This window comes from Mobula hypostoma, chromosome 2 (genome assembly GCF_963921235.1).
Source record: "Mobula hypostoma chromosome 2, sMobHyp1.1, whole genome shotgun sequence".
Classification (NCBI taxonomy): domain Eukaryota; kingdom Metazoa; phylum Chordata; class Chondrichthyes; order Myliobatiformes; family Myliobatidae; genus Mobula; species Mobula hypostoma.
The window spans coordinates 240,974,265-240,999,862 of NC_086098.1; the positions used below are offsets into that span (position 1 = coordinate 240,974,265).

At 52.3% G+C, this 25,598-nt stretch overlaps 1 protein-coding gene and 1 non-coding gene across 4 annotated transcripts in view; one reads left to right on the plus strand and one right to left on the minus strand.

Annotated features, from left to right (window-relative positions):
• Positions 1-25,598, plus strand: part of LOC134342994 (thrombospondin-3-like) — a 96,425-nt gene that overhangs the window by 47,736 nt on the left and 23,091 nt on the right. For all 3 annotated transcript variants that reach the window (XM_063041772.1, XM_063041773.1, XM_063041774.1), the window contains 6 exons: positions 410-558; positions 2,825-2,965; positions 6,072-6,149; positions 9,602-9,754; positions 17,535-17,645; positions 21,268-21,375. In XM_063041772.1, the coding sequence (XP_062897842.1) occupies positions 410-558; positions 2,825-2,965; positions 6,072-6,149; positions 9,602-9,754; positions 17,535-17,645; positions 21,268-21,375 (740 nt within the window). The remainder of the gene's footprint in view (positions 1-409; positions 559-2,824; positions 2,966-6,071; positions 6,150-9,601; positions 9,755-17,534; positions 17,646-21,267; positions 21,376-25,598) is intronic.
• trnag-ucc (transfer RNA glycine (anticodon UCC)) lies at positions 4,423-4,494 on the minus strand. Its single transcript has one exon. It is a non-coding gene; the product is annotated as a tRNA-Gly (tRNA).

The window sequence follows — 25,598 nt, forward strand, 5'->3', positions numbered from 1 at the left end:
AGAAGGACGGGGAAGTGCAGAGAAATTACCGGAAGTTAGCGAAATCAATGTTCATGCCATCAGGTTGGAGGCTACCCAGACGGAATATAAGGTATTGGTCCTCCAATGTAAGAGTGGCCTCATCGTGACCCTGGAGGAGGTCTTGCTGTGTGAGGTGGTTTGGCCCATTGGAATTCTTCATGATAGGATTAGACGGGAAGCGTTTTGGCCCTTTGGGATTTTGCACACTGGGAGTGGCTGGAAATGGACATTTGTATCGTGGGAATGAATGGGAATGCTTTTGGTCCGTAGGGATTCTATCAGCGAGATTCACTGGGAGCACTTGGAGTCTTGGGTTCCACTCTACTGAAGTTTAAGAGCAAGTATGTGTTTTTAAAATATAACCAGCCCTCTTGCCTTCACCTCCAAGGCTTCCACGAGCATCGGTCAAAGTGTGACCCCACCCCCTGCTTTGAGAGCGTGGCGTGTATGGAGACGTACGAGTATCCGGGTTACCGCTGTGGACCCTGTCCTGAGGGTTTCTCCGGGAACGGCTCACACTGCAGTGACATTGACGAGGTCAGTAATCAGCGATCCACGCCGACTCCGACACCCGGCAATGAGCTGAAGTGGGCGGGTTAAAGCGCAGCTGTGGAAAACCTGAAATAAAACGGAAGAGGCAGGAAATGCTCAGCAGGTCGGGCGGTATCTGTGGGGAAGAGAAACGGGTTGTCAGGACTGGGAGGGAGATAAAGTGAGTGTTGGGCTTCAGGGAGGTGGGGGAGAAGGGTGTCTCCGGTGGGGTAAAACCAGTGTGACCATCGGAATAAGCCCTGGACAACCTCTGGGTGACTGACATTCTCTGCATTAGGATTTGCTCAGTTTCCTATTTCCAGTTGCCTCAGCTTCTGATTTTGGGCACCTGGTGTGGGGGGGGGGGCCTCGGGGTTCTTGTGTTCCTGTCATTCATTCATTCTATGGGGTTTCTGGTCACGAGGATGTCTGTGAAGAGTATGAATTTCAGGGTGTATACTGTATGCATTCTCTGATATTAAATTGAACCATTTGCTGGGGAGGGGAGTGGGTCGACTGGGGGGAGGTGGGAGTGAATCTCCTTGCCGATCTGCTCCTGGACCCACTCGGAGGTCATTCACAGTCAGTGGTTTGACCCAGGCCGACTGCCTGCCTGTCTCCAGCTTCAGATTTGTATCCCCCCTACATCGAAACATTCAGTGAAATGCATTGTTCCCCGTTAACCTCCAACGTGGCATGCCCACAAAGTTCAGCAGGAAGATAAAGCCCCTCCCCAAACTCTCACCCATCCCCTCACACACACACAGGAGGCCTTAACCCCAGGACAGGGTGACTTTGGGCTTTCCAGTCTTTGGGCCTTGGCCCCAGACACTCAGACGTCAGACCTCCAACTTCATCTGAGAATACAACCATGGCCAGTGTTAATATAAAAATGTATTTTAAAGCATAATTTTTTAAATGCACATACACAATTGCACATACATTAAATCCCTCATACTGTGTAATGTAAATATTACATTCACAGACATCCCACCCTGCAAAAACTGATTTCAGGGAGGTAGCACCATCAATTTGCGGGAGACTTCCGGGAGAGGTGGGATGTCTGCAATAGAGTAGCTCCTGAGCAGCCAGCCAGCTAGTTTAAATAACGTTAGCTATGCTAATGAACGAATGACACCAACTCACCTCAACATGTCTTTTACAGTCTTAACCCACCATGGGCAATAGAAAAGTCACTGTGGCAAACAGTGTAGCGAGCAACACTGTCATTATTTTTGACCCCTATTAGGCAGGGGTACACTTTAGTGTAATCTGGGGTGACGTACGTTTTATATATTTTTTGGAACACTCTGCCATGGCGCGTTCTCGCTCGCGCTGTCTCGCTTGCTTTCTCTTTTGCTGTCTCGCTTCGCTCACAAAAAAATTGATTTCCGTGATATTGTATATAATTTGCGGGCATCAGGGAGCCACTATGAATATGCAGGAGACTCCCGGAGTTTCCGGGAGAGGTGGGACGTCTGCATTCAATGCTGGCCACAGACGTTCCAGAGTATTCAAGATTGTTTAATGTCATTCCCAGTACCGTACACACGTGTAAAGGAGAATAAAATAATCATTAATAACCACCCCCCACCTTCTCATTCTGGCTTCTGCCCCCTTCCTTTCCGGTCCCGATGAAGGGTCTCGGCCCGAAATGTCGACGGTTTATTCCCCCTCCATAGATGCTGCCCGACCTGCTGCGTTCCTCCGGCATTTTGTGTGCGTTACGACAGAATGCAGAGTGGAGTTTTACTCCTATGGAGAAAGTGCCGCGCAGGCAGGCAATAAAGTGCGAAGACCACGATGAAGCAGACCGAGAGATCAGGAGGTTATCTTTATGGTACAGCAGGTCCGCTCAAGGGTCTGATAACGGCAGGGGTGGAAGCTGTCCTTGAGCCCGGTGGCTCCTGCTTTAATGCTTTTGTACCTTCAGCCTGCTGGTAAAGGGGTGGGGGGCAGAGAAAACAGAATGAGCTGGGAGGAGTCCTCGATAGTGCTGGCTGCTCTACTGAGGTGTAGAGAAGAGCCCATGGAGGGGAGGCTGGTTTTGGCAGCTCTCTGCAGTTGCTACGCTGAGCTGTGATGTGTCCGGGTAGGGCCCTCTCTGTGGTGCAGATGGGTTGGGGGGCGGGGGGGTGTCACTGGGGACCTGCCAGATTTCCTTAGCCTTCTGAAGAAGTAGAGATGATGGTGGTTGGGCCAGGACAGACGATGGGTGATCGGTGCGCCCAGGAACTTGAAGCTCACAGCTGGCTGTTATTTCACCCCCCAGTGTGCCTTTGCCAACCCTTGCTTCTCCGAATCCAAGTGTATAAACGCAGTGCCCGGATTCCGGTGTGAACCGTGTCCCGTGGGATACAGCGGCAACGTTGTCGTCGGCGTGGGCGTGGACAGTGCGAAGACCATGAAGCAGGTGAGCCAACAACTGTCGGGGGTGGGGGGGCCACAAGGGAGGGCCAGGCACTGTCCCGCACTGCAAGGCTGGCGTCTGAAATCCTCTCCGCGCCTCCCGGGGCAGTGCGAACCCTCCGATCCAGCGGATTAAGGGCTGTCGGATCTGCCCACCCGCTACTTGTCCAGCGCGGAAGGAGGCAGTTGGACCAGGTTCCCGATAGTGAGCAGGGAGAAAGTTCAGAGACAAGCGAGGACTACAAAAGCAGGCGCAAAATGGGTAAATTGTAGGTAAAATCTGTTGGGACTGGTAACTCTGGAGGTCGCCGAGGGTGGAGATGTGTGGGTGTGTCTACGTGTTTGTCCATATGTGAGTAGGTGAGGTGGGTGCACTTTGTAGTTCACACGTCCCCATACAAGTTCAGAGTAAACCTTACGATCAGAGTTCATAGACATCACCACGTACAACCCCAAAAGGTGCTTTTTCCTGCGGGCATACGCGGCAAGTGGTAACTGTAAACAGGATTGATGAAAGAGCATAGACGACAAACTGCAAATACAGATATAAACAAATAGCAATAAATAACCAGAGTATGAAATGACAAGATAAAGAGTCCTTAAAGTGAGATCATTGGTTATGGGAGCATCTCAATAGTTGAGTGTAGTTAGCCTCTTTGTTCAAGAGCCTGATGGTTGAGGGGTAGTAACTGTTCTTGAACCTGGTGGTGCGAGTCCTGAGTCTCCTGTACCTGCTACCTGATGTCAGCAGTGAGAAAAGAACATGGCCTGGGTGGTGAGGATCTTTGATGATGGATGCTGCTTTTCTACGACAGTATTTTGTGTAGCTGGGCTCAATGGTTGGGAGGGCTTTACCCGCGGTACAGGGCCAGATCACTACCTTTTGTAGGATTTTCCTCTCGAGGCATTGGTGCACATGTCTACGTGTGTGTGTGTGTGTGTATTTTCTGTCGGATGGGAGGGGGGAGTCGAGAGAGAGAGAGAGAGAGAGAGAGGATGAGGAGGGGTCCTGGATTGTGTTTGCGGGACGTTCAGGACTCTCCTGCGGTCTTGGGGCAGAGTTCCTTACGGCCGCCGAGCAGAAGAAGGTGCGATGGCGCCGGGGGGCCAGCAGGGAGCAGCATCCGTCACAGCTTCGCCGAGACAATAGCGGCTGCCTGCGTTCAGTGAAATCTGAATCTAATCAGGTTAAATATCGCTATTAAAACTGAAAAAAAACATACAAATTACAATTTTAAACGGGCAATGAATAAAATTAAATGTGGTGCAAAAAGAGGACAAAACTAGTGAGACACTGTACATGAATTAATTGTCGATACAGATGATGAGGGGGGAAGGAGCTGTGTGTTTCTTCAGTCTCCTGTACTTTGTCCTTTATGGTAGCAACTGGGTGATGGATGCCGCCTTTTGAATGTGTTCTCATACGCAGCATCCTCAGTTAAAACTTCGCCCCAAAACTTCTGCGATGGCCGGGAATCGAACCCGGGTCAACTGCTTGGAAGGCAGCTATGCTCACCACTATACCACCATCGCAAGGCTGCTCAGTGTGACAGTGCGGTAGCTGCCGTCTTTACACCGTCTCTTTCTCGCTTTCCCTCCCTCCCTCCCTCTCCCCCTCCCTCTCCCCCTCCCCCTCCCTCCGTCTCCCCCTCCCCCTCCCTCCCTCTCCCCTCCCCCTCTCCCTCCCTCTCCCTCTCCCTCACCCCCTCCCTCTCTCCCTCTCCCCCTCCCTCCCTCCCTCTCCCCCTCTCCCTCCCTCCCTCTCCCTCTCCCTCCCTCCCTCTCCCCCTCTCCCTCTCCCTCCCTCCCTCCCTCCCTCTCCCTCTCCCCCTCCCTCCCTCCCTCTCCCCCTCCCTCCCTCACCCCCTCTCTCCCTCTCCCTCCCTCTCCCTCTCCCTCTCCCTCCCTCTCCCTCTCCCTCCCTCCCTCACCCCCTCCCTCCCTCTCCCTCGCTCACTCTCCCTCCCACCCTCTCCCTCCCTCCCTCCCTCTCCCCCTCCCTCCCTCCCTCTCCCCTCCCTCTCCCCCTCCCTCCCACCCTCTCCCCCTCCCTCTCCCCCCCACCCTCTCCCCCTCCCTCCCTCTCCCCCTCCCTCTCCCCCTCCCTCTCCCCCTCCCTCCCTCCCTCCCTCCCTCTCCCTCCCTCCCTCCCTCCCTCTCCCTCCCTCCCTCCCTCCCTCCCTCTCCCTCCCTCCCTCCCTCCCTCCCCCTCCCCCTCCCTCCCTCTCCCCCTCCCCCTCCCTCCCTCTCCCCCTCCCCCTCCCTCCCTCTCCCCTCCCCCTCTCCCTCCCTCTCCCCTCCCCCTCTCCCTCCCTCTCCCTCTCCCTCACCCCCTCCCTCCCTCTCCCCTCCCCCTCTCCCTCCCTCTCCCTCTCCCTCACCCCCTCCCTCTCTCCCTCTCCCCCTCCCTCTCCCCCTCTCCCTCCCTCCCTCTCCCCCTCTCCCTCCCTCCCTCTCCCTCTCCCTCCCTCCCTCTCCCCCTCTCCCTCTCCCTCCCTCGCTCCCTCCCTCTCCCTCTCTCCCTCCCTCCCTCCCTCTCCCTCTCCCTCCCTCCCTCCCTCCCTCCCTCCCTCCCTCCCTCTCCCCCTCCCTCCCTCCCTCTCCCCCTCCCTCCCTCACCCCCTCTCTCCCTCTCCCTCTCCCTCCCTCTCCCTCTCCCTCTCCCTCCCTCTCCCTCTCCCTCCCTCCCTCACCCCCTCCCTCCCTCTCCCTCCCTCCCTCTCCCTCCCACCCTCTCCCTCTCCCCCTCCCTCCCTCCCTCTCCCCCTCCCTCCCACCCTCTCCCCCTCCCTCTCCCCCCCACCCTCTCCCTCTCCCCCTCCCTCCCTCCCTCTCCCCTCCCTCTCCCCCTCCCTCCCTCCCTCCCTCCCTCCCTCCCTCTCCCTCCCTCCCTCCCTCCCTCTCCCTCCCTCCCTCCCTCCCTCCCTCTCCCCCTCCCTCCCTCCCTCCCTCTCCCCCTCCCTCCCTCTCCCTCTCCCTCTCCCCCTCCCTCTCCCTCTCCCCCTCCCTCTCCCTCTCCCCCCCCCTCTCCCTCTCCCTCTCCCCCTCCCTCCCTCTCCCTCTCCCCCCCTCCCCCCCTCTCCCTCTCCCCCCCTCCCCCTCCCTCCCAGGTCTGCTTGGACGTCGACGAATGCAACGACGGCAACAACGGAGGCTGCACACCCAACTCCGTCTGCACCAACACCGCGGTGAGTGGACGCTGTTCCCGGGCCGGGCCGCCGAGAATCGCAGGGCCGGCCATCACCGCTGGGGGGCGCCCCGGCATCGGGTCGGCGTTTCAAACTTCAAAGTAAACTTATTGCCCGAGTGTGGGTCTGCGTGTGTCACCATAACCGACCCTGAAATTAATTTTCTGCAGGGCGTTTACAGGAAAGTAGAAGAAATAAGACCATAGGACATGGCAGCAGAATTTCAGACGAGGAGAAATTTGTCCCTCCCCCCAACTTCTAACTCTGTCTTCTCATCTTGTTTTTTTTTCTCCAGTCCTGATGAAGGGTCTCGGCCCCAAACGTCGACTGCTGTCGTTTCCAAAGATGCTGTCTGGCCTGCTGAGTTCTTCCAGCATTGTGTGTGTGTTGCTGGGAGCAGAATTAGGCCATTTGGCCCATCGAGTCTGTTCTACATGGGTGATTTATTGCCCCTCTCTGCCCAATTCTCTCGCCTTTTCCCGTAACCCTCGACGCCCTGACTAATCGAGAGCTTATCAACCTCTACTTTAGATGTACCCAATGATTTATAATACAACATTACAATGAATTTTACCAATTGTACATCAGCAAAGACTGACAACCAATTGAAACCTTCCATCGGGATCGGTTCACCTCCGCCACTAACTTCCACATTGCTGTCATTTTCATGTGGATCAGTTCCAATATTACTCTCCCCTTTCTGGACCTCTTTCTCCCTCGTGAGAGGCAGACTAATTCACCAATAAAATTAGCACCTGATGCAGGGTTTCGACCTGAAACATTGACAATTCCTTTCCCTCTCCCACTGGCTCTCCTACACCCGTTGCATTGCTCCACAACAAGAGAAAATCTGCGGACGCTGGAAATCCAGAGCAACACACAGGCAAAATGCTGGAGGAACTCAGCGGGGCCAGGCAGCACCTACGGAGTGAAGTAAACAGTCAACATTTAAGACAAAGATCCTTCATTAGGACTGGAAAGGAAGGGGGAAGAAGAAGGTGGAGGAGTACAAACTGGCAGGTGAAAGGTGAGATCGGGTGAGGGGGAAGGTGGGTGGGGATGAAGTAAGAAGCATAGATGGGAGGTCTTTTTTAGAGCTGCCCACCAGGGGAAGGACTATTCTGGATTGGGTATTGTGTAATGAACCAGATTTCATTAGAAAGCTTAAGGTAAAGGAACCCTTGGGTGGCAGTGATCATAATATGATAGAATTCATCCTGCAATTTGAGAAGGAGAAGCTGAAGTCAGATGTATCATTATGACAGTGGAATAACAGGAATTACAGAGGCACGAGAGAGGTGTTGACTATCGTGTGGATATTCAGAGCCTTTTTCCCAGGGCTGAAATGGTTGCCACAAGAGGTCACAGGTTTAAGGTGCTGAGAGTAGGTACAGAGGAGATGTCAGGGGTAAGTTTTTTTACTCAGAGTGGTGAGTGCGTGGAATGGGCTGCCGGCAACGGTGGTGGAGGTGGATACGATAGGGTCTTTTAAGAGACATTTAGCTTACATGGAGCTTAGAAAAATAGAGGGCTATAGTTAAGCCTCGTAATTTCTAAGGTAGGGACATGTTTGGCACAGCTTTGTGGGCCGAAGGGCCTGTATTGTGCTGTAGGTTTTCTATGTTTCTAAAATTGATTGCAAGGAACACTTGCAGGGATGACGGCAGAGCTGCAACGGTTGGAGTTTCTGGGAGCAATTCGGAAGGTGCTGTATAGATAATCCCAAAGGGGAAGAAGTATTCTAAAGGCAAGAGGATACAACCATGGCTGACAAGGGAAGTCAAAGCTGATATAAAAACCAAAAAGAGGACATGTAACAGAGCAAAAATTAGTGGGAAGTTAGATGATTGGGAAGCTTTTAAAAATCAACAGAAGGCAACTAAAAAAGTGATAGAGAAGGAAGAGAGGATACCAAAAGTTTCTTCAGATTATATAAAGTGTTAAAGAGAGGTGAGTGTAGATATCGGACCGCTGGAAAACGATGCTGGAGATGTAGTAATTGGGGACAAGGAAACGGTGGGCGAACGGAATAAGTATCTTACATCAGTCTTCACTGTGGAAGACACTAGCAGTATTTTGGAAGTTGGAGAGTGTCAGAACTGATGAAGGGTTTTGGCCCGAAACATCGACTGTTTACTCTTTTCCATAGATGTTGCCTGGCCTGTTGAGTTCCTCCGGCATTTTGTGTGTATTGTTAGAATATGAAGGCAAGGATGTAATGGTGACATTGGAGAGGGTTCAAAGGAGGTTCACGGTAATGATTCTGGGATTGAAAGGCTTATATTATGAAGAGTGTTTGATGGCTCTGGGCCTGTACTCACTGGAATTCAGAAGAATGAGGGGGGGATCTTATTGAAACCTACCGAATATTGAAAGGCCTGGGTAGAGTGGATGTGGAGAGGATGTTTCCTGTGGTGGGAGAGTCTAGGACCAGATGACACTGCCTCAGAATAGAGGGTCGCCCGTTTAGGACAGAGATGAGGAGGAATTTCTCCAGCCAGAAAATGAAATTCATTGCCACAGGAGGCTGTGGAGGCCAACTCATTGGGTATATTTAAGGCAGAGGTTAATAGATTCTTGATTGGTTCGGGCATGAAGCGATATGGGGAGAAGGCAGGGGATTGGAGCTGAGAGGGAAAATGGATCAGCCATGATGAAATGGCAGAGCAGACTCGATGGGCCAAGTGGCCTAATTCTGCTCCCGTATCGTATGGTCTTGTGAAAAAGGTAAGGGGCTGGCGAAGAAGGAATCTGATAGGAGAGGAGAGTGGACCATAGGAGAAAGGGAAGGAGGAGGGGAACCAGGGGGAGGTGATGAGCAGGTGAGGAGAAGAGAAGGGACAAGAGGGGAACCAGAATGAGGAATGGAAGAAATGAAGAGGGAGGGTGAGAAATTGCCATGTTGAGATCAAACTCAGGTTGGAACAGCAACACCTATCTCTTCTGGGTAGCCCCAACTTGATGGCACGAAGATTGATATCTCCAATTTCTGGTAGTTTCTACCCTCCTTCCTTCCTTCTTTGTCCATTCCCCATTCTGGATTCCCTCTTGCTGCCTCTCCTCACTGGCCCATCACCTCCCCCTGGTGCCCCTCTTCCTTCCCTTTCTCCCGTAGTCCGCTCTCCTCTCCTATCAGTTTCCTCCTTAAGCCCTTTACCTCTCACCTTTCCACCTCCCAGCTTCATCAACCCTCCCCTGCCTACCCACCTTCCCCCTCACCTGGTCTTACCTGTCACCTACCAGCTTGTCCTCCTCCCCTCTTATTCCGATTTCTGACCTCTTCCTTCCCAGTCCCGACGAAGGGCCTTGCCCCGAAACATCGACTGTTTGTTCCCCTCCGTAGATGCTGCCCGACCTGCCGAGTTCCTCCGGCGTTTTGCGTGTGTGGCTCCAGAAGGCTGTTTGCCGCTCTGTCGTCTCTGATGCCTGACCTCTCCCTGCTCCCCCCTCAGGGCTCCTTCCGGTGTGGCCCGTGCCGGAATCGGTTCCATGGGAACCAGACGTTTGGCTGCCGGCAGCTGAAGTCCTGTAGCAGCCCCAGCTTCAACCCTTGCGACGTCAACGCCTGGTGCACTGTCGAGAGGAACGGGGAAGCCTCCTGTCACGTGAGTCCAATTGCAGGTCTCAGGATCATGATTATCACTGCTGACTTCTACCTTGTGAATGTTGTTATGCGGCAGCAGAATGGGGCAAAGATATTAGATCCTAATGGCCACTGTGTCTTAGCTCTCTACGAGATACGCAAACCAGGGCAGTCCGATACAGAGAGCAAGCTGTTGCCTGTGTAGCAAGCTCCCCTTCTCCATGATGAATCCAAAGGAATGGCAGAGGTTGGCACCAGTGGTGTCGCAGGCAATGGTCCCTTCTAATTTGTAAAGACCAGTGTGTGCAAAAATCTTGTGCTGTGCAACTCCTTGTCACCTGCACACTGAATTTTATTAATTTTAGCAAAACACTGTCAATAAGAACTTCGATCTCCTCTGGGTTTGATTGTTTTTGCTCTCATTCATCTGCATTCTCACAAAACATGCGTAGCAGGCCTCTAGCGGGTAATGAAGGATTTTCTCGCACCGTCCATATGTGATTTGCTTGCTAAATGACGCTTTACAAAGTCGGGTTTTCAAATATCACTCCACTGCTTCCTGCTTGCAAATTCTCCAGCAACTTTTGCATTGCGACAATACACACAGGTAACATCAGTTTCTGTATTGTACATAAATATTTCCCGTAGCTGCACGTTCCTGGCCTCATGAGCTTTTGGTGTACAGGTTTCCCCCGCCATCTGAAGGTACAGCATTCCTATGAAACGGTTCGTAAGCCGGAATGTTGTAAAGTGAAGAATCAATTACCATTTATTGTTATGGGAAAATTCGTGAGCGTTCGCAGACCCAGAAATAACCTACCAAATCATGCCAAATAACACATAAAACCTAAAATAAGAGTAACATATAGTAAAAGCAGGAATGATATGATAAATACACAGCCTATATAAAGTAGAAATACTTTTCTACAATCATTGCTGAACTGTCCACCATAGTGAAAATCTCGCGCAAGTGCTCTCCGCAGAAACTCTCTCTCCAGTAACCTTTAAGCTATGAAGCTGCCAAATCATACCAAATAACACATAAAAATACACAGCCTATATAAAGTAGAAATAATGTATGTATAATGTAGTATCACTTTCTGGAATTGGGAAGACAGCGCCGAGCACACTGATGATGGTGTGTTAGGCTGAGTCGGAGGCTGGGGTGGTGCAGTGGCCCCCACCCTCCGGGCAGCGAACCGATACCGATCCGCGGAGAATGCAGCGGTCTAGCGATGGCCAAGATGCACCCAGCACATCTTTAAGAAAAAAGCCGAAATAAACAAGCTAATTAAATAGGTGCCGCCCGGCACGTACATGTCGGCCCAGATCAGAGGCAACGCAATCGGCAATCGCCTCTGATCTGGGCCAACATGTACGTGCCGGGCGGCACCTAATTAATTAGCTTGTTTATTTTGGCTTTTTTTCTTAAAGATGTGCTGGGTTCTGCATTCGGTTTCGATTGTTATCCTTTCCTCTTCCAATTGCATCAGCTCTTCATCTATCAGTTCTTGGTCATGGGATGCCAAAACCTCTCCAACATCATCTTCGTCAACTTCCACAAGCCAAACTCAGCTTGTCCTTACTTCATTCACCACGATCGAAACGCTTAATTATGGCTAGTTTTACGCTAAGTATAACACCCTTACGAGCTCTTTTAGGCTTTTCCGATACCTTAGAACTCATCTTGCAAACGGATGTTCAGAATAAATCGACATAAAGCACAGATGCTCACAGGCACGTGTTTAAGCAAAGCCGGCTAGACTGCAGTTCCGAATCTGGGGGAGGAGCTTGGCTGCTCGGGGCGCGCGCTGCCTTTTTTCATAACAGTGAAAACACCTTCTGTTAGCGAAAACAGGTAACTAATGTGGGGCTTTCGTAACAGCGAGGTTTTGTAAAGTGAAAGTTTGAAAAGCGGGGAACACCTGTAGCAGTTTCTACTGTTTCATTTAGCCATTCTGCTTTAAATGAACTAGCAGTTCTTTTGTGCTTCACACCCTTTGCTTCTTTGGAATTTGACATAGTGCATCAAAAATGTCTTCAATAAAAACAGTATAAATAGGCCAGTTCTAAAATCTGCAGACAAATCATCGCAAACTCCACATTGTCAACATTGTCCGTATCAGAAACCGGAAAAGGAAATGCAATTGCGTCCAATCGTGAAAGATGCCAACGAGGTAGAGGGTGACAACCTTTTGTGCGCAGTTTAAATCCCTTTGTGCGCAAGCAGCAGAAGATGGGTGTGGGGGCATGCTTTAGAGGGAATATTGATCGCAGGAGTTGTCAGTCAGCGTTGAATTCGATGTAGGACTTCTCCGGAATTTTTGTCAGGATTTACTCCTGAAGCCTTCCCCATGAGTGGGTGTAGCACAAAGTAGCGGAGGTTTGAGATCAGAGTTTTCCTTCTCCTAGATGAGCTGCCAACCACGGCTGACAGAGTGACTGGTTTTATGGTGCCAGAAACCCACCTCTGCCCCTCCTTCTGTCAGTAGAAACGACTCTGCCGGGCTTAGTGGCTAAGCCACATGTGAAGGCCGGGAACTAGACTTGGTTGTCAGAGGCTGTTTGAGATGCACGACATTGGGAGCATTGGCACAAAGGCATAAAGTTATAACAATTTGGAAAAATGAGTGAATGTTGCAAAGCAAAGAGAATCAGAAAGGTGATGGCTGAGGAGATAGACGTACGAACCCAGCACCCCTACTGGGCATTGGCTGCCAGCTGCATCTCACCAGAGTCCCCTGTCCTGTCCTGGGCCACTTTCAAGTTGTCCCCAAGGGGAGCCCATCCTCCCTCTCCCAGGATGAGGTCTTCGAAGCTTCTGTTGGTGTTTCTCCAGCTCTGAGCTTTTACACAACAGGGTTGCTACGGAACGGGGTTGCTCATGTCCAACTATCTCCCCCCCCCCACCCCAACGAGACTGTCCATGGCAGATTTGGAGGGGATAGAAGCTGTTCCAAAAACATTGAGTGTGGGTCTTCAGGTTCCTGTACCTCCTCCTTGAAGAGAGAGCAAGTCCCGGATGGTGTGGGTCTGTAGTAATGGGTGCTCCCTCTTGAGGCACTGCCTTGTAAAAGGGTGGTAGAATCATAGAGCACGTCAGCACAGAAACAGGCTGTGGCCCATCCAGTCCACGGCAAACCATTACTCTGTCTAGTCCCATCGACCATACCCCTCCATACCCCCCATCCATCTCTGTCTAGTCCCATCGACCATAGCTCCCCATCCATCTCTGTCTAGTCCCATCGACCATACCCCTCCATACCCCCCATCCATCTCTGTCTAGTCCCATCGACCATACCCCCCATTCATCTCTGTCTAGTCCCATCGACCATACCCCTCCATCCCCTCCCATCCATCTCTGTCTAGTCCCATCGACCATAGCTCCCCATCCATCTCTGTCTAGTCCCATCGACCATACCCCTCCATCCCCTCCCATCCATCTCTGTCTAGTCCCATCGACCATAGCTCCCCATACCCCCCTCCCATCCATGTAAATATCCAAAATGGGGAGAGGTTGAAAATGTCCTTGCTGCTGAGGAGGTTTGAGCCCATGACAGAGCTGGCTGAGGCCGATACTCACCGGTACGGCTTTCTGTTGAGCGGCAATTCACCTGATCCAGCCAGATTTTATTTAGAGATACAGCACGGAACAGGATCTACTGGCCCTTCAAGCTGTACCACCCAGCAACCCCTGATCTGTTGTTATTCCTCTCCGCACCTTGTGGACTATCAGGCAGCAACCTGAGCATTTATCTGTTTTTTTTTGTGAGGCCAAGTAGCCAGCTTGCCTCTCAACCCAGGGCAGATGGAAAGCGTGCTAGGGGCCGGCCGGATTCGAACCCGGGACCTCTGGCCTCGCAGTCTGGTGCTGACGCCACTGGCCGGCTACCTCCAATTTAATGCTAACCCAATCACGGGACAATTTACAATGACCAGTTAACCTGCCCGGTACGTGGTTGGACTGTGGGAGGAACCTGGGGCACCCGGGGGAAACCCACACATCCCACGGGGAGGACGTACAGAGGACGCGGAGATTGAACTCTGAACTCTGATGCCGCGAGCTGGAAAAGTGTTGCACTAACCACTACGCCCACATACATGAATATTCATAATTAATTCTAATTAACTAAAATTAATTGGTATATTATTGTCACATGCACTGAGATAGTGAAAAGCTTTAGCAACACACACAAAATGCTGGAGGAACTCAGCAAGTCAGGCAGCATCTGTGGAGAGGAATAAACAGTCAATGTTTCAGGCCGAGACCCTTCATCGGGTCTGGAAAGGAAGGGGGTGGAAACCGGAATGAAAATGGGGTGGGGAGGGTAAGGAGTAAAGATGGGTGGTGATGGGTGGTGCTGGGAGATGGGTGAAGCCGGGAAATGGGTGGTGATGGGTGAAGAGGGAGATGGATGGTGATGGGTGAAGAGGGAGATTGGTGGTGATGGGTGAAGCCGGGAGGTGGGTGGTGATGGGTGAAGAGAGAGATGGGTGGTGATGGATGATGCTGGGAGATGGGTGGTGATGGGTGAAGCTGGGAGATGGGTGGTGATGGGTGAAGCCGGGAGATGGGTGGTGATGGGTGAAGAGGGAGATGGGTGGTGATGGGTGAAGAGGGAGATGAGTGGTGATGGGTGAAGAGGGAGATTGGTGGTGATGGGTGAAGCTGGGAGATGGGTGGTGATGGGTGAAGCCGGGAGACGGGTGGTGATGGGTGAAGAGAGAGATGGGTGGTGATGGGTGAAGAGAGAGATGGGTGGTGATGGGTGAAGCCGGGAGGTGGGTGGTGATGGGTGAAGAGAGAGATGGGTGGTGATGGGTGAAGCTGGGAGATGGGTGGTGATGGGTGAAGCCGGGAGATGGGTGGTGATGGGTGAAGAGGGAGATGGGTGGTGATGGGTGATGCTGGGAGATGGGTGGTGATGGGTGAAGAGGGAGGTTGGTGGTGATGGGTGAAGCGGGGAGATGGGTGGTGATGGGTGAAGAGGGAGATGGGTGGTGATGGGTGAAGAGGGAGATGGGTGGTGATGGGTGAAGAGGGAGATTGGTGGTGATGGGTGAAGCCGGGAGATGGGTGGTGATGGATGATGCTGGGAGATGGGTGGTGATGGGTGAAGCCAGGAGATGGGTGGTGATGGGTGAAGAGGGAGATGGGTGGTGATGAGTGAAGAGGGAGATTGGTGGTGATGGGTGAAGAGGGAGATTGGTGGTGATGGGTGAAGCCGAGAGATGGGTGGTGATGGGTGAAGAGGGAGATGGGTGGTGATGGGTGAAGAGGGAGATTGGTGGTGATGGGTGAAGCCGGGAGATGGGTGGTGATGGGTGAAGAGAGAGATGGGTGGTGAGGGGTGAAGAGGGAGATGGGTGGTGATGGGTGAAGAGGGAGATTGGTGGTGATGGGTGAAGCCGGGAGATGGGTGGTGATGGGTGAAGAGGGAGATGGGTGGTGATGGGTGAAGCCGGGAGATGGGTGGTGATGGGTGAAGAGGGAGATGGGTGGTGAGAGGTGAAGCCGGGAAATGGGTGGTGATGGGTGAAGAGGGAGATGGATGGTGATGGGTGAAGAGGGAGATTGGTGGTGATGGGTGAAGCCGGGAGATGGGTGGTGATGGATGATGCTGGGAGATGGGTGGTGATGGGTGAAGCCAGGAGATGGGTAGTGATGGGTGAAGAGGGAGATGGGTGGTGATGAATAGATGGGTGGAGAGGGAGGGAGGGATGTTGGCAAGCTGGGAAATGATGAGTAGAAAAAGTAAAGGGCTGAATAAGAAGGAATTTGACAGGAGAGGAGTTGGACCATGGGAGGAAAGTCTGGCTCCAGTCCTGATGAAGGGTCTCAGCTGGAAATGACACCCATTCATTCCTCTGCATAGATGCTGCCTGACCTGCTGAGCTCTCTGATCCTGAGGTGGTCTGCTGCGCTATGCTCCCCCTCCGGACTATCTCCCGCCAGGATATTTCTTCTCCAAACCCTGTTCCCCCCACCCCAGACCCATCTCACCGCTCAGCGGTTCCCCCACCTGCCCCCAGCCCGCCTCACCGCGAGGCTGCTCCCCCCTCACCCACAGAACCATCTCGCTGCGAGGCCGGCCTTCCCAGAATCAGAATTCGGTTTAATATTGTCAGCGTGTAGTGTGAAATTTGTTGGCTTTACGATGCCGTACAGCAGTAGAATGCAATACATAATAATAGAAAAAATGTGAGTTGTTTTATATATATATATATATATATATATATATATATATATATATATGTATATATACACACACACATCTACGTATGTATATTTGTATATAAAATAGTTAAGTAAGTGGTGCAAAAAGAGAAATAAAGTATTGAGGTAGTGTTCGTGGGTTCAATGTCCATTCAGAAATCGGATGGCAGAGGGGAAGAAGCTGTTCCTGAATTGTCGAGTGTGTGCCTTCAGGCTCCTGTACCTCCTTCCTGACAATTACAGTCGGAACAGGGCATGACCTGGGTGATGGGGTCCTTCATGATGGACTCTGCCTATCTGAGGTATCGCTCCCTGAAGATGTCCTGGATACTACGAAGGCTGGTACTCACGATGGAGCTGACTAATTTTACAACTCTCTGTAGCTTACTTCAATCCTGTGCAGTAGCAACCCCCCCCCCCCCCAGTACCAGACAGTGATGCAGCCGGTTAGAGTGCTCTCCACGGTGAATAAACTCCTCTTGGGCTTCCAGCCAGGTACAGGCATCGATTATAGCTGTCGTTTCAATGACAAACTCCACCATCTTCATCAGGGACGATATCTGGGCAAGTCTAGTCCAGTGGTATTTACACCCCCATATCCTGTCTCTCCTGATTGGTTACTATTCATTCAATCAGGTTTCCGTTCTCCCACCTTGTTTACAATCAAGTTCCAGTTCTTGGAGCAAGACCTTCGCCTTTGTTAAAGTTCTTTCCCTCTAGTTTTATTTCAATGGCTTTCTTCACCAGGTGATCCCTAAAGCCATTGGCACAGCACAGCAGTTTTGTACCATCGAAGTCAATCTTATGGCCATTGCAAATACACTCCTATGGTACATCTGCAGAAACTTTCAAGTGTTTTTGCTGACAAACCAAATCTTCTCAGACTCCTAATGTAATACAACCACTGTTGTGCCTTTTTTATAGTGGCATCGATATGTTGGGTCCAGGTTAGATCCTCAGAGATATTGACACCCAGGAATTTAAAATTGCTCACTCTCTCCACTTCTGATCCCTCTGTGAGGACTGGTGTGTCATACCCTTTCCGAAGTCCATGATCAGTTCTTTGGTCTGACTGACATTGAGTGCAAGGTCGTTGCTGATCGATCTCACTCCTGTGCGCCCTGTCGTCACCACCTGAAATTCTGCCGTCAATGGTTGCATCCTCAGCAAATCTATAGATGGCTTTTGGGCTGTGCCTAGCGACACAGTCATGGGTGTAGAGGGAGTAGAGCACAAAACCCTGAGGTGTGCCAGACCGCCTCCCCGCGGGGGACTGCTCCCTCCCAGACCGCATCCCAGCGGGGGACCGCTCCTGCTCCAGATCGTCTCCCCATGGGGAACCACTCCTGCCCCAGACCACCTCCCCGTGGGGGACCGCTCCTGGGCCTGACCAATTCCCTGTGGATGACGCTCCTGCCCCAGACTGTCTCCCCATTCTTCTTTAGGCACCACTTGCGGTTTGGCCGATGTATCGCTGCAGCTATGGGAGGAACCTGGCTGTCTTCTGGGCAGGCTGTTGTTCCTTCCCTGACCGTCTGCTGCAGACGTCTCACCCCATCAGTCACCTCCCTCCTTTTCCCCACAGTGCAAGGTCGGCTGGGCTGGGAACGGCTACGTGTGTGGGCCAGACACGGACATCGACGGCTACCCCGACTATGACCTGCCCTGTATCGACAATAACCGTCACTGCAAGAAGGTAGGTGATACGGTAACAGCAGGTGGGACGGGCCCTCCACCCACTGCTTACTGGCCAGCCATCAATGCTGTGGGTCATCCTGGAGCAGCAGATGGACAGCTAACCGGATGATCTGTTGCTAGTTATCGCTGTTGACCAGAGGAATGAGTGAATGACCAAGAGCAGTGTTACACAGTTCAAATCTTTGGATAATATTTTAAAGCCCAGCTCACCACCCCTTCCACAGTGCCTCCTCGCTGCCCCTCCCGCAGCATGGCGCTCTCTCCTCACCGCACTGCCTCTCCCCTCCCTCCACACGGCCCCTTCCTGAAGTGTCCCGTCCCTCCACACGGCTCCTTCCTGAAGTGCCCAGTCCCTCCACACAGCTCCTTCCTGATGTGTCCAGTCCCTCCACACGGCCCCTTCCTGATGTGTCCAGTCCCTCCACACGGCCCCTTCCTGATGTGTCCAGTTCCTCCACACGGCTCCTTCCTGAAGTGCCCAGTCCCTCCACACGGCTCCTTCTTGAAGTGACCAGTCCCTCTACACGGCTCCTTCCTGATGTGTACAGTCCCTCCACACGGCCCCTTCCTGAAGTGTCCCGTCCCTCCACACGGCTCCTTCCTGAAGTGCCCAGTCCCTCCACACGGCTCCTTCCTGATGTGTCCAGTCCCTCCACACGGCCCCTTCCTGATGTGTCCAGTCCCTCCACACGGCCCCTTCCTGATGTGTCCAGTCCCTCCACACGGCTCCTTCCTGAAGTGCCCAGTCCCTCCACACGGCTCCTTCCTGAAGTGACCAGTCCCTCCACACGGCTCCTTCCTGATGTGTACAGTCCCTCCACACGGCTCCTTCCTGAAGTGTCCAGTCCCTCCACACGGCTCCTTCCTGATGTGTACAGTCCCTCCACACGGCTCCTTCCTGAAGTGTCCAGTCCCTCCACACGGCTCCTTCCTGATGTGTCCAGTCCCTCCACACGGCTCCTTCCTGAAGTGTCCCGTCCCTCCACACGGCTCCTTCCTGATGTGTCCAGTCCCTCCACACGGCTCCTTCCTGAAGTGTCCCGTCCCTCCACACGGCTCCTTCCTGAAGTGTCCAGTCCCTCCACACGGCTCCTTCCTGAAGTGTCCCGTCCCTCCACACGGCTCCTTCCTGAAGTGTCCAGTCCCTCCACACGGCTCCTTCCTGAAGTGTCCCGTCCCTCCACACGGCTCCTTCCTGAAGTGTCCAGTCCCTCCACACGGCTCCTTCCTGAAGTGTCCCGTCCCTCCACACGGCCCCTTCCTGAAGTGTCCAGTCCCTCCACACGGCCCCTTCCTGAAGTGTCCCGTCCCTCCACACGGCCCCTTCCTGAAGTGTCCAGTCCCTCCACACGGCCCCTTCCTGAAGTGTCCAGTCCCTCCACACGGCCCCTTCCTGAAGTGTCCAGTCCCTCCACACGGCCCCTTCCTGAAGTGTCCAGTCCCTCCACACGGCCCCTTCCTGAAGTGTCCAGTCCCTCCACACGGCCCCTTCCTGAAGTGTCCAGTCCCTCCACACGGCTCCTTCCTGAAGTGTCCCGTCCCTCCACACGGCCCCTTCCTGAAGTGTCCCGTCCCTCCACACGGCTCCTTCCTGAAGTGTCCCGTCCCTCCACACGGCCCCTTCCTGAAGTGTCCCGTCCCTCCACACGGCCCCTTCCTGAAGTGTCCCGTCCCTCCACACGGCTCCTTCCTGAAGTGTCCCGTCCCTCCACACGGCCCCTTCCTGAAGTGTCCCGTCCCTCCACACGGCTCCTTCCTGAAGTGTCCAGTCCCTCCACACGGCCCCTTCCTGAAGTGTCCAGACCCTCCACACGGCCCCTTCCTGAAGTGTCCAGTCCCTCCACACGGCCCCTTCCTGAAGTGTCCAGTCCCTCCACACGGCCCCTTCCTGAAGTGTCCAGACCCTCCACACGGCCCCTTCCTGAAGTGTCCAGTCCCTCCACACGGCCCCTTCCTGAAGTGTCCAGTCCCTCCACACGGCCCCTTCCTGAAGTGTCCAGTCCCTCCACACGGCCCCTTCCTGAAGTGTCCAGTCCCTCCACACGGCTCCTTCCTGAAGTGTCCAGTCCCTCCACACGGCCCCTTCCTGAAGTGTCCCGTCCCTCCACACGGCTCCTTCCTGAAGTGTCCAGTCCCTCCACACGGCTCCTTCCTGAAGTGTCCCGTCCCTCCACACGGCCCCTTCCTGAAGTGTCCCGTCCCTCCACACGGCCCCTTCCTGAAGTGTCCCGTCCCTCCACACGGCCCCTTCCTGAAGTGTCCCGTCCCTCCACACGGCTCCTTCCTGAAGTGTCCCGTCCCTCCACACGGCCCCTTCCTGAAGTGTCCAGACCCTCCACACGGCCCCTTCCTGAAGTGTCCAGACCCTCCACACGGCCCCTTCCTGAAGTGTCCAGTCCCTCCACACGGCCCCTTCCTGAAGTGTCCAGTCCCTCCACACGGCCCCTTCCTGAAGTGTCCAGACCCTCCACACGGCCCCTTCCTGAAGTGTCCAGTCCCTCCACACGGCCCCTTCCTGAAGTGTCCAGTCCCTCCACACGGCCCCTTCCTGAAGTGTCCCGTCCCTCCACACGGCCCCTTCCTGAAGTGTCCCGTCCCTCCACACGGCTCCTTCCTGAAGTGTCCAGTCCCTCCACACGGCCCCTTCCTGAAGTGTCCAGACCCTCCACACGGCCCCTTCCTGAAGTGTCCAGTCCCTCCACACGGCCCCTTCCTGAAGTGTCCAGTCCCTCCACACGGCCCCTTCCTGAAGTGTCCAGACCCTCCACACGGCCCCTTCCTGAAGTGTCCAGTCCCTCCACACGGCCCCTTCCTGAAGTGTCCAGTCCCTCCACATGGCCCCTTCCTGAAGTGTCCCGTCCCTCCACACGGCCCCTTCCTGAAGTGTCCCGTCCCTCCACACGGCCCCTTCCTGAAGTGTCCCGTCCCTCCACATGGCCCCTTCCTGAAGTGTCCCGTCCCTCCACACGGCCCCTGCCTCTGTCTCACCCCTCTCCCCTTTGTCTCTTTGTCCAGTTCACGTTTACTGGCATTCAGCCATATACACGTATACTGCCAACGAAACAATGTTCCTCCGGACCGAGGCATACAACACAGTAATATAACTCACACACACAACACACAAAGTAATATTACCACTAGTAAATTAACAAACAATAGGGTGTATTTATGACAGAAGTTAAAAAGTAAACAGTGTAATGTTGCTGCAGCTTCATACGTGATGAGACCGGGCTGGTGTCAGGAGCTCAGTCGTCCACAGCCTGGGTGAAGCAGCTGTTTCCCATCCTGACAGTCTTGTCCTAATGCTATGGTGCCTCCTGTCTGATGGTAAGGATTCAAAGAGATTGTTTGACGGATGGGAGGGATCGTTGACAATGCTAAGGCCCCTGCGTAGCATCACTTCTGATAAATATCTTGGATGGGTGGAAGAGAGAGATCCTGATTATCCTCTCAGCAGTCCTTGTAATACCCTGTAGGGACTTGTAATTCCCGTAACCAGACGAGTGCAGGGTCTCCACCTGGATCTTCGCCATTCCCTCCGGCAGCTTGCTTGTCACTCCCAACGCCTGGCGCCTGCGGTCTCTCGCGTCTCCGTTTCCATCTCTCTCTGCCCTCCCCAGGATAACTGCCGGTACACGCCAAACTCGGGCCAGGAGGATGCGGACAAGGACGGCGTGGGAGATCAGTGCGATGACGATGCCGATGGCGACGGTATCAAGAACGTGCAGGTCAGTACCCTGCACCCCGACCCCGTGACCCCTGGGGAAGCTGAGAGGAGGGGGGGTCCTCGGGAAGAACGCAGGGAGGCCGAGGCTTGGGCCTGGATGGTTCCTGCAGCATCTCCCTCTCCACTGGGGCCTGAGCTTGTGTTTGCAGTCTGCAGATCACTAACTCTCCATAATTATCGGTGGTTGTCTGTTGTATCCGAACGATGACAGGAACCTGTGCGGGAGGGCTTTTAAAGTGGAAAAACCGTTTCACTGGGACAGTTCTACTCTCTCGATCTCAGAAGTCTGGGTCCAGTGGTACGAGTAGTCATCATTACTGGGGTCTTCCTTGGTTGTAGTAGATGACCCATGACTTCTCTGCCTTGTCATGGCCTTCGCTCTCCATGAAGCGTTGTGGTACGACCTTCCTGTTTGTTGGATCTCACTGTAGATCTCATCCTCCCTGTCCGCCAGAGCTGACTTCGCAAGCCAGGCCAGGCGTGTCCCTATCTCACTGGGGTGTCAGGGCCACCAGCCACCCTCACCTGGTGTAGCGGAGTACCGGGGTGTGGTCACTGTCACATGCAGACAGCTACTTGGAGCCACAGGTGAGAGCCATGTGTCTGGTGAGGCCCGAAGGTGAGTGATTTGCCCCAGAGTGGACACAATGCATCCCCTCACCAGAGGGGCCATCTCTCCCTGGACACCCCATACACTACTTTAGGAAATTAAGCCTTCTCCAGTTTCTGACTTGTTACTTTTAAGACTATTGCAGAGAACAAAGCTTCTCAAATTCAGACTCAGATTTATTTATCACACGTACAGTGAATCAGACAGTGAAATGTGTCGTTTGTGTTAACAACCAACACGGTCTGAGGATGTGCTGGGGCAGCCTGCAAATGTCACATTCCAGCGCCAACGTAGCCTGTCAACGTTGTTCAGCAGAACAACCCAGAACACAACAAGCAACAAAACAACAACAAGACAATCCCCTTTCCACACTCAGACACGTACCCACTCACTCATACAGACACACTCACACACACACTCACACTCACACACTCACTCATACACACACTCACACGCTCACTCACGTACACACACTCTCACGTATACGCTCACTCACTCTGTCTCTCTCACACACTCACACTCTCTGTCACACACGTGTGCGCACACACACTCACACTCACACTCACACATACACTCACACACACATACACACACACACACACACACACACACACACAGATGGTACATGGATGGGAGGGGGATGGAGGGCTATGGTCTAGGTGCAGGTCAATGGGACGAGGCAGATTAATGGTTCAGCATTGACTAGATGGGCTGAAGGGCCTGTTTCTGTACTGCGGTGCTCCATGACTCTGTGCATTGAAGTCGTACAAGGTAGAGTAAAATGTTATTAACAAAGTACAGATACACACAGTGGCCACTTCATTAGGTACCTCCTGCTGCTGTAGCCCGTCCGCTTTAAGGTTCGACGTGTTCTGTGTTCAGAGAAACTCTTCTGCACACCACTGTTGTAACGTGTGGTTATTTGAGTTACTGTCAGCTTGAACCAGTCTAGCTATTCACCTCCGACCTCTCTCATTAACAAGGTGTTTTCGCCCACAAAACTGATGCTTACTGGATGAGTTTTGTTTTTCACACAATTCTCTGTAAACTCTAGAGCCTATTGTACATGAAAGTCCCAGGAGATCAGCAATTTCTGAGATACTCAAACCACCCCATCTGGCACCAACAATCATTCCACAGCCAAAGTCACTGAGATCACATTTCTTCCCCATTCTGATGTTTGGTCTGAACAGCAACTGAAGCTCTTGACCTTGTCTGCATGCTTTTATGAACATAAGAAATAGGAGCAGGAGTAGGCCATTCGGCCCATCGAGCCTGCCCCGCCATTCAATATGATCATGGCTGATCTGACCATGGACTCATCTCCACCTATCTGCCCATAACCCTTAAACCCCTACTATGCAAAATTCTATCCAACCTTGTCTCAAATATATTTACTGAGCATTGAGCTGCTTCCACATGATTGGCTGATTACATATTTGCATTAACGAGCAGGTGTTCAGATGTACCTCATAAAATGGCCACTGAGTGTATGTCACCGTATACAGTCGGTTCCAGATAACTGGGTCATCTCAGGGCCTTTGGCTCAATTAAGCAGCTGCCCCAATTAGCCGAAGTTTCATGGAAATTGTTAAAAAGGTATATAAAAAAAGATAAACTACTGTTTAACTGAGTAACAAGTAATGTATTTAAATAAAACACAAAAAAATTTTAACACTATCAATACTAATACAGTACTATACAACTGTGTATTCCTTGCTAATAGTTATTGATGGAGGAATTAATATGCTGTGTTCTTTTGGTTGACTATGTCATACAGTGACTGCCTTCATACAATACTATCGAAGATTGCATCCTCCAAATCTTCATTTTCATTATAACATTCAAGATGATGTTGATACCTTCAAATTTTTCATAGTTCCTAATTTGTTGAAGGAGTGAAATTGTTTCATTTTTTCACTCCTGGCCATTTCTGGCATCTCCAAACCTGAATGATTGAAACTGTAGTGAGCGAAAGAGTTGCGAATTGTCTAATTGCTTATTTCTCTCCAGTGATCAATGACAAAAATGGCTGCTTTTTGAACGCAAGGACGTACAACTGATGCTGTTTAAGAACTGTACTCTCTCAGCATTGTGGGGGTGTCCGACGTCCACATAAGAGGACGCGATTTATGCTCGTTAGAAACTTTTCGACATCGGTCTCCTGCCCCAATTAAGTGGCATAGTGCCCCAAATAACCAAAGGGAATCTCAGCTATTTTCTGGATTAGTTTTTGTTCTTTAAGAGTTGTCCCAAATAAGCAGCTGGCCTGATTATCTGATGGCCCAATTAACCGGAATCCACTGTGTAACAATAAATACAGGGTGTTTACGTAGCAACAAAGAACTGTGGAGAGTAATGGTCTTGACCCAGTACATCATGGGAAGTGGCCACACAGGTTGACGGGGTGGTTAGGAAGGCTTGTGGCCTGCTTGCCTTTATTATTTGAGGCACTGAGTTCAAAAGTCAAGAAATTAGATTGCAGCTTTATAAAACTCGAGTTAGGTCACATCTGGAGTGTTGCTTACAGTTCTGGTCACCCCACTGTAGGAAGGACGTCGTAGCGCTGGGAGAGGGCGTGAAAGAGGCTTGCCAGGCTGTTGCCTGGGTTAGAGAGCATGTGATACAATGAGTTGGACTGTAGCGGCTATCGCGATGCTGTCACGGCTTGGGGCGTCAGAGTTTGGAGTTCAATTCTGGCACTGTCTGTAAGAATTGTGGAATGCGTGGGTTTCCTCCCACAGTCCAAAGGCATGTTGGTTGGTAGATTAATTGGTCATTGTAAATTGCCCTGTGATTAGGCTCGAGTTAAATTGCCCCTTGCCGGTTGTCTGCCTCCAAAGGCCAGAGGGGCGTGTTCCGCACCCTCATTCTCATTCCGCATTCTCATTAAATCAATAAATAAATTTGTTTTTTTTAAGTGACAGAGGCTGTAGGGAGGTTTATAAGACTGAGAGGCACAGATAGATTAGACAGACGATATCTGTTTCCAACGTTCGAAATGTCTAATACCAGAGAGCATGTATTTAAGGTGAGGGGGGGGGTATTTCAAAGGAGACGTGGGGGGGCACGTTTTTCACTCAGGGAGTGGGGATGCCTGGAATGTACAGTCTGGGGTGCTGGTAGAGCCAGATACATGAGGGACATGTAAGAGATCTTTATATAGACACATGAATGTGAGGAAGATGGAAGCATATGGACATTGTGTAGGCAGAAGTTTGTTTAGTTGGCCATTTGATTATTAATTTAATTGTTTTGGCGCAACTTTGTGGGCCAGAGGGCCTGATCCTGGGCTGTGCTGTTCTACGTTCTGTCTACAGGAGATGGCACCTGAAGAAAGCAGCGTCGATGATCGAAGTCCCCACCGTCCAGGCCAAGCCATCTTCTTGCGGCTTTGATCGGACAGGAGGTACAGGAGTCTGAAGTCCCACACCACCACGGTCAGGAACAGAGACTTCCCTTCGACCATTGAACCACCTGGCACAACCCCTAATCTCCACAGTTTAGCAACTCTGTGACCACTCTAATCAACACACACAAAATGCTGGAGGAGACAGGTCTATGCAGGGGAATAAACAGTCAATGTTTCAGACTGAGTGGACGTAATAAACATA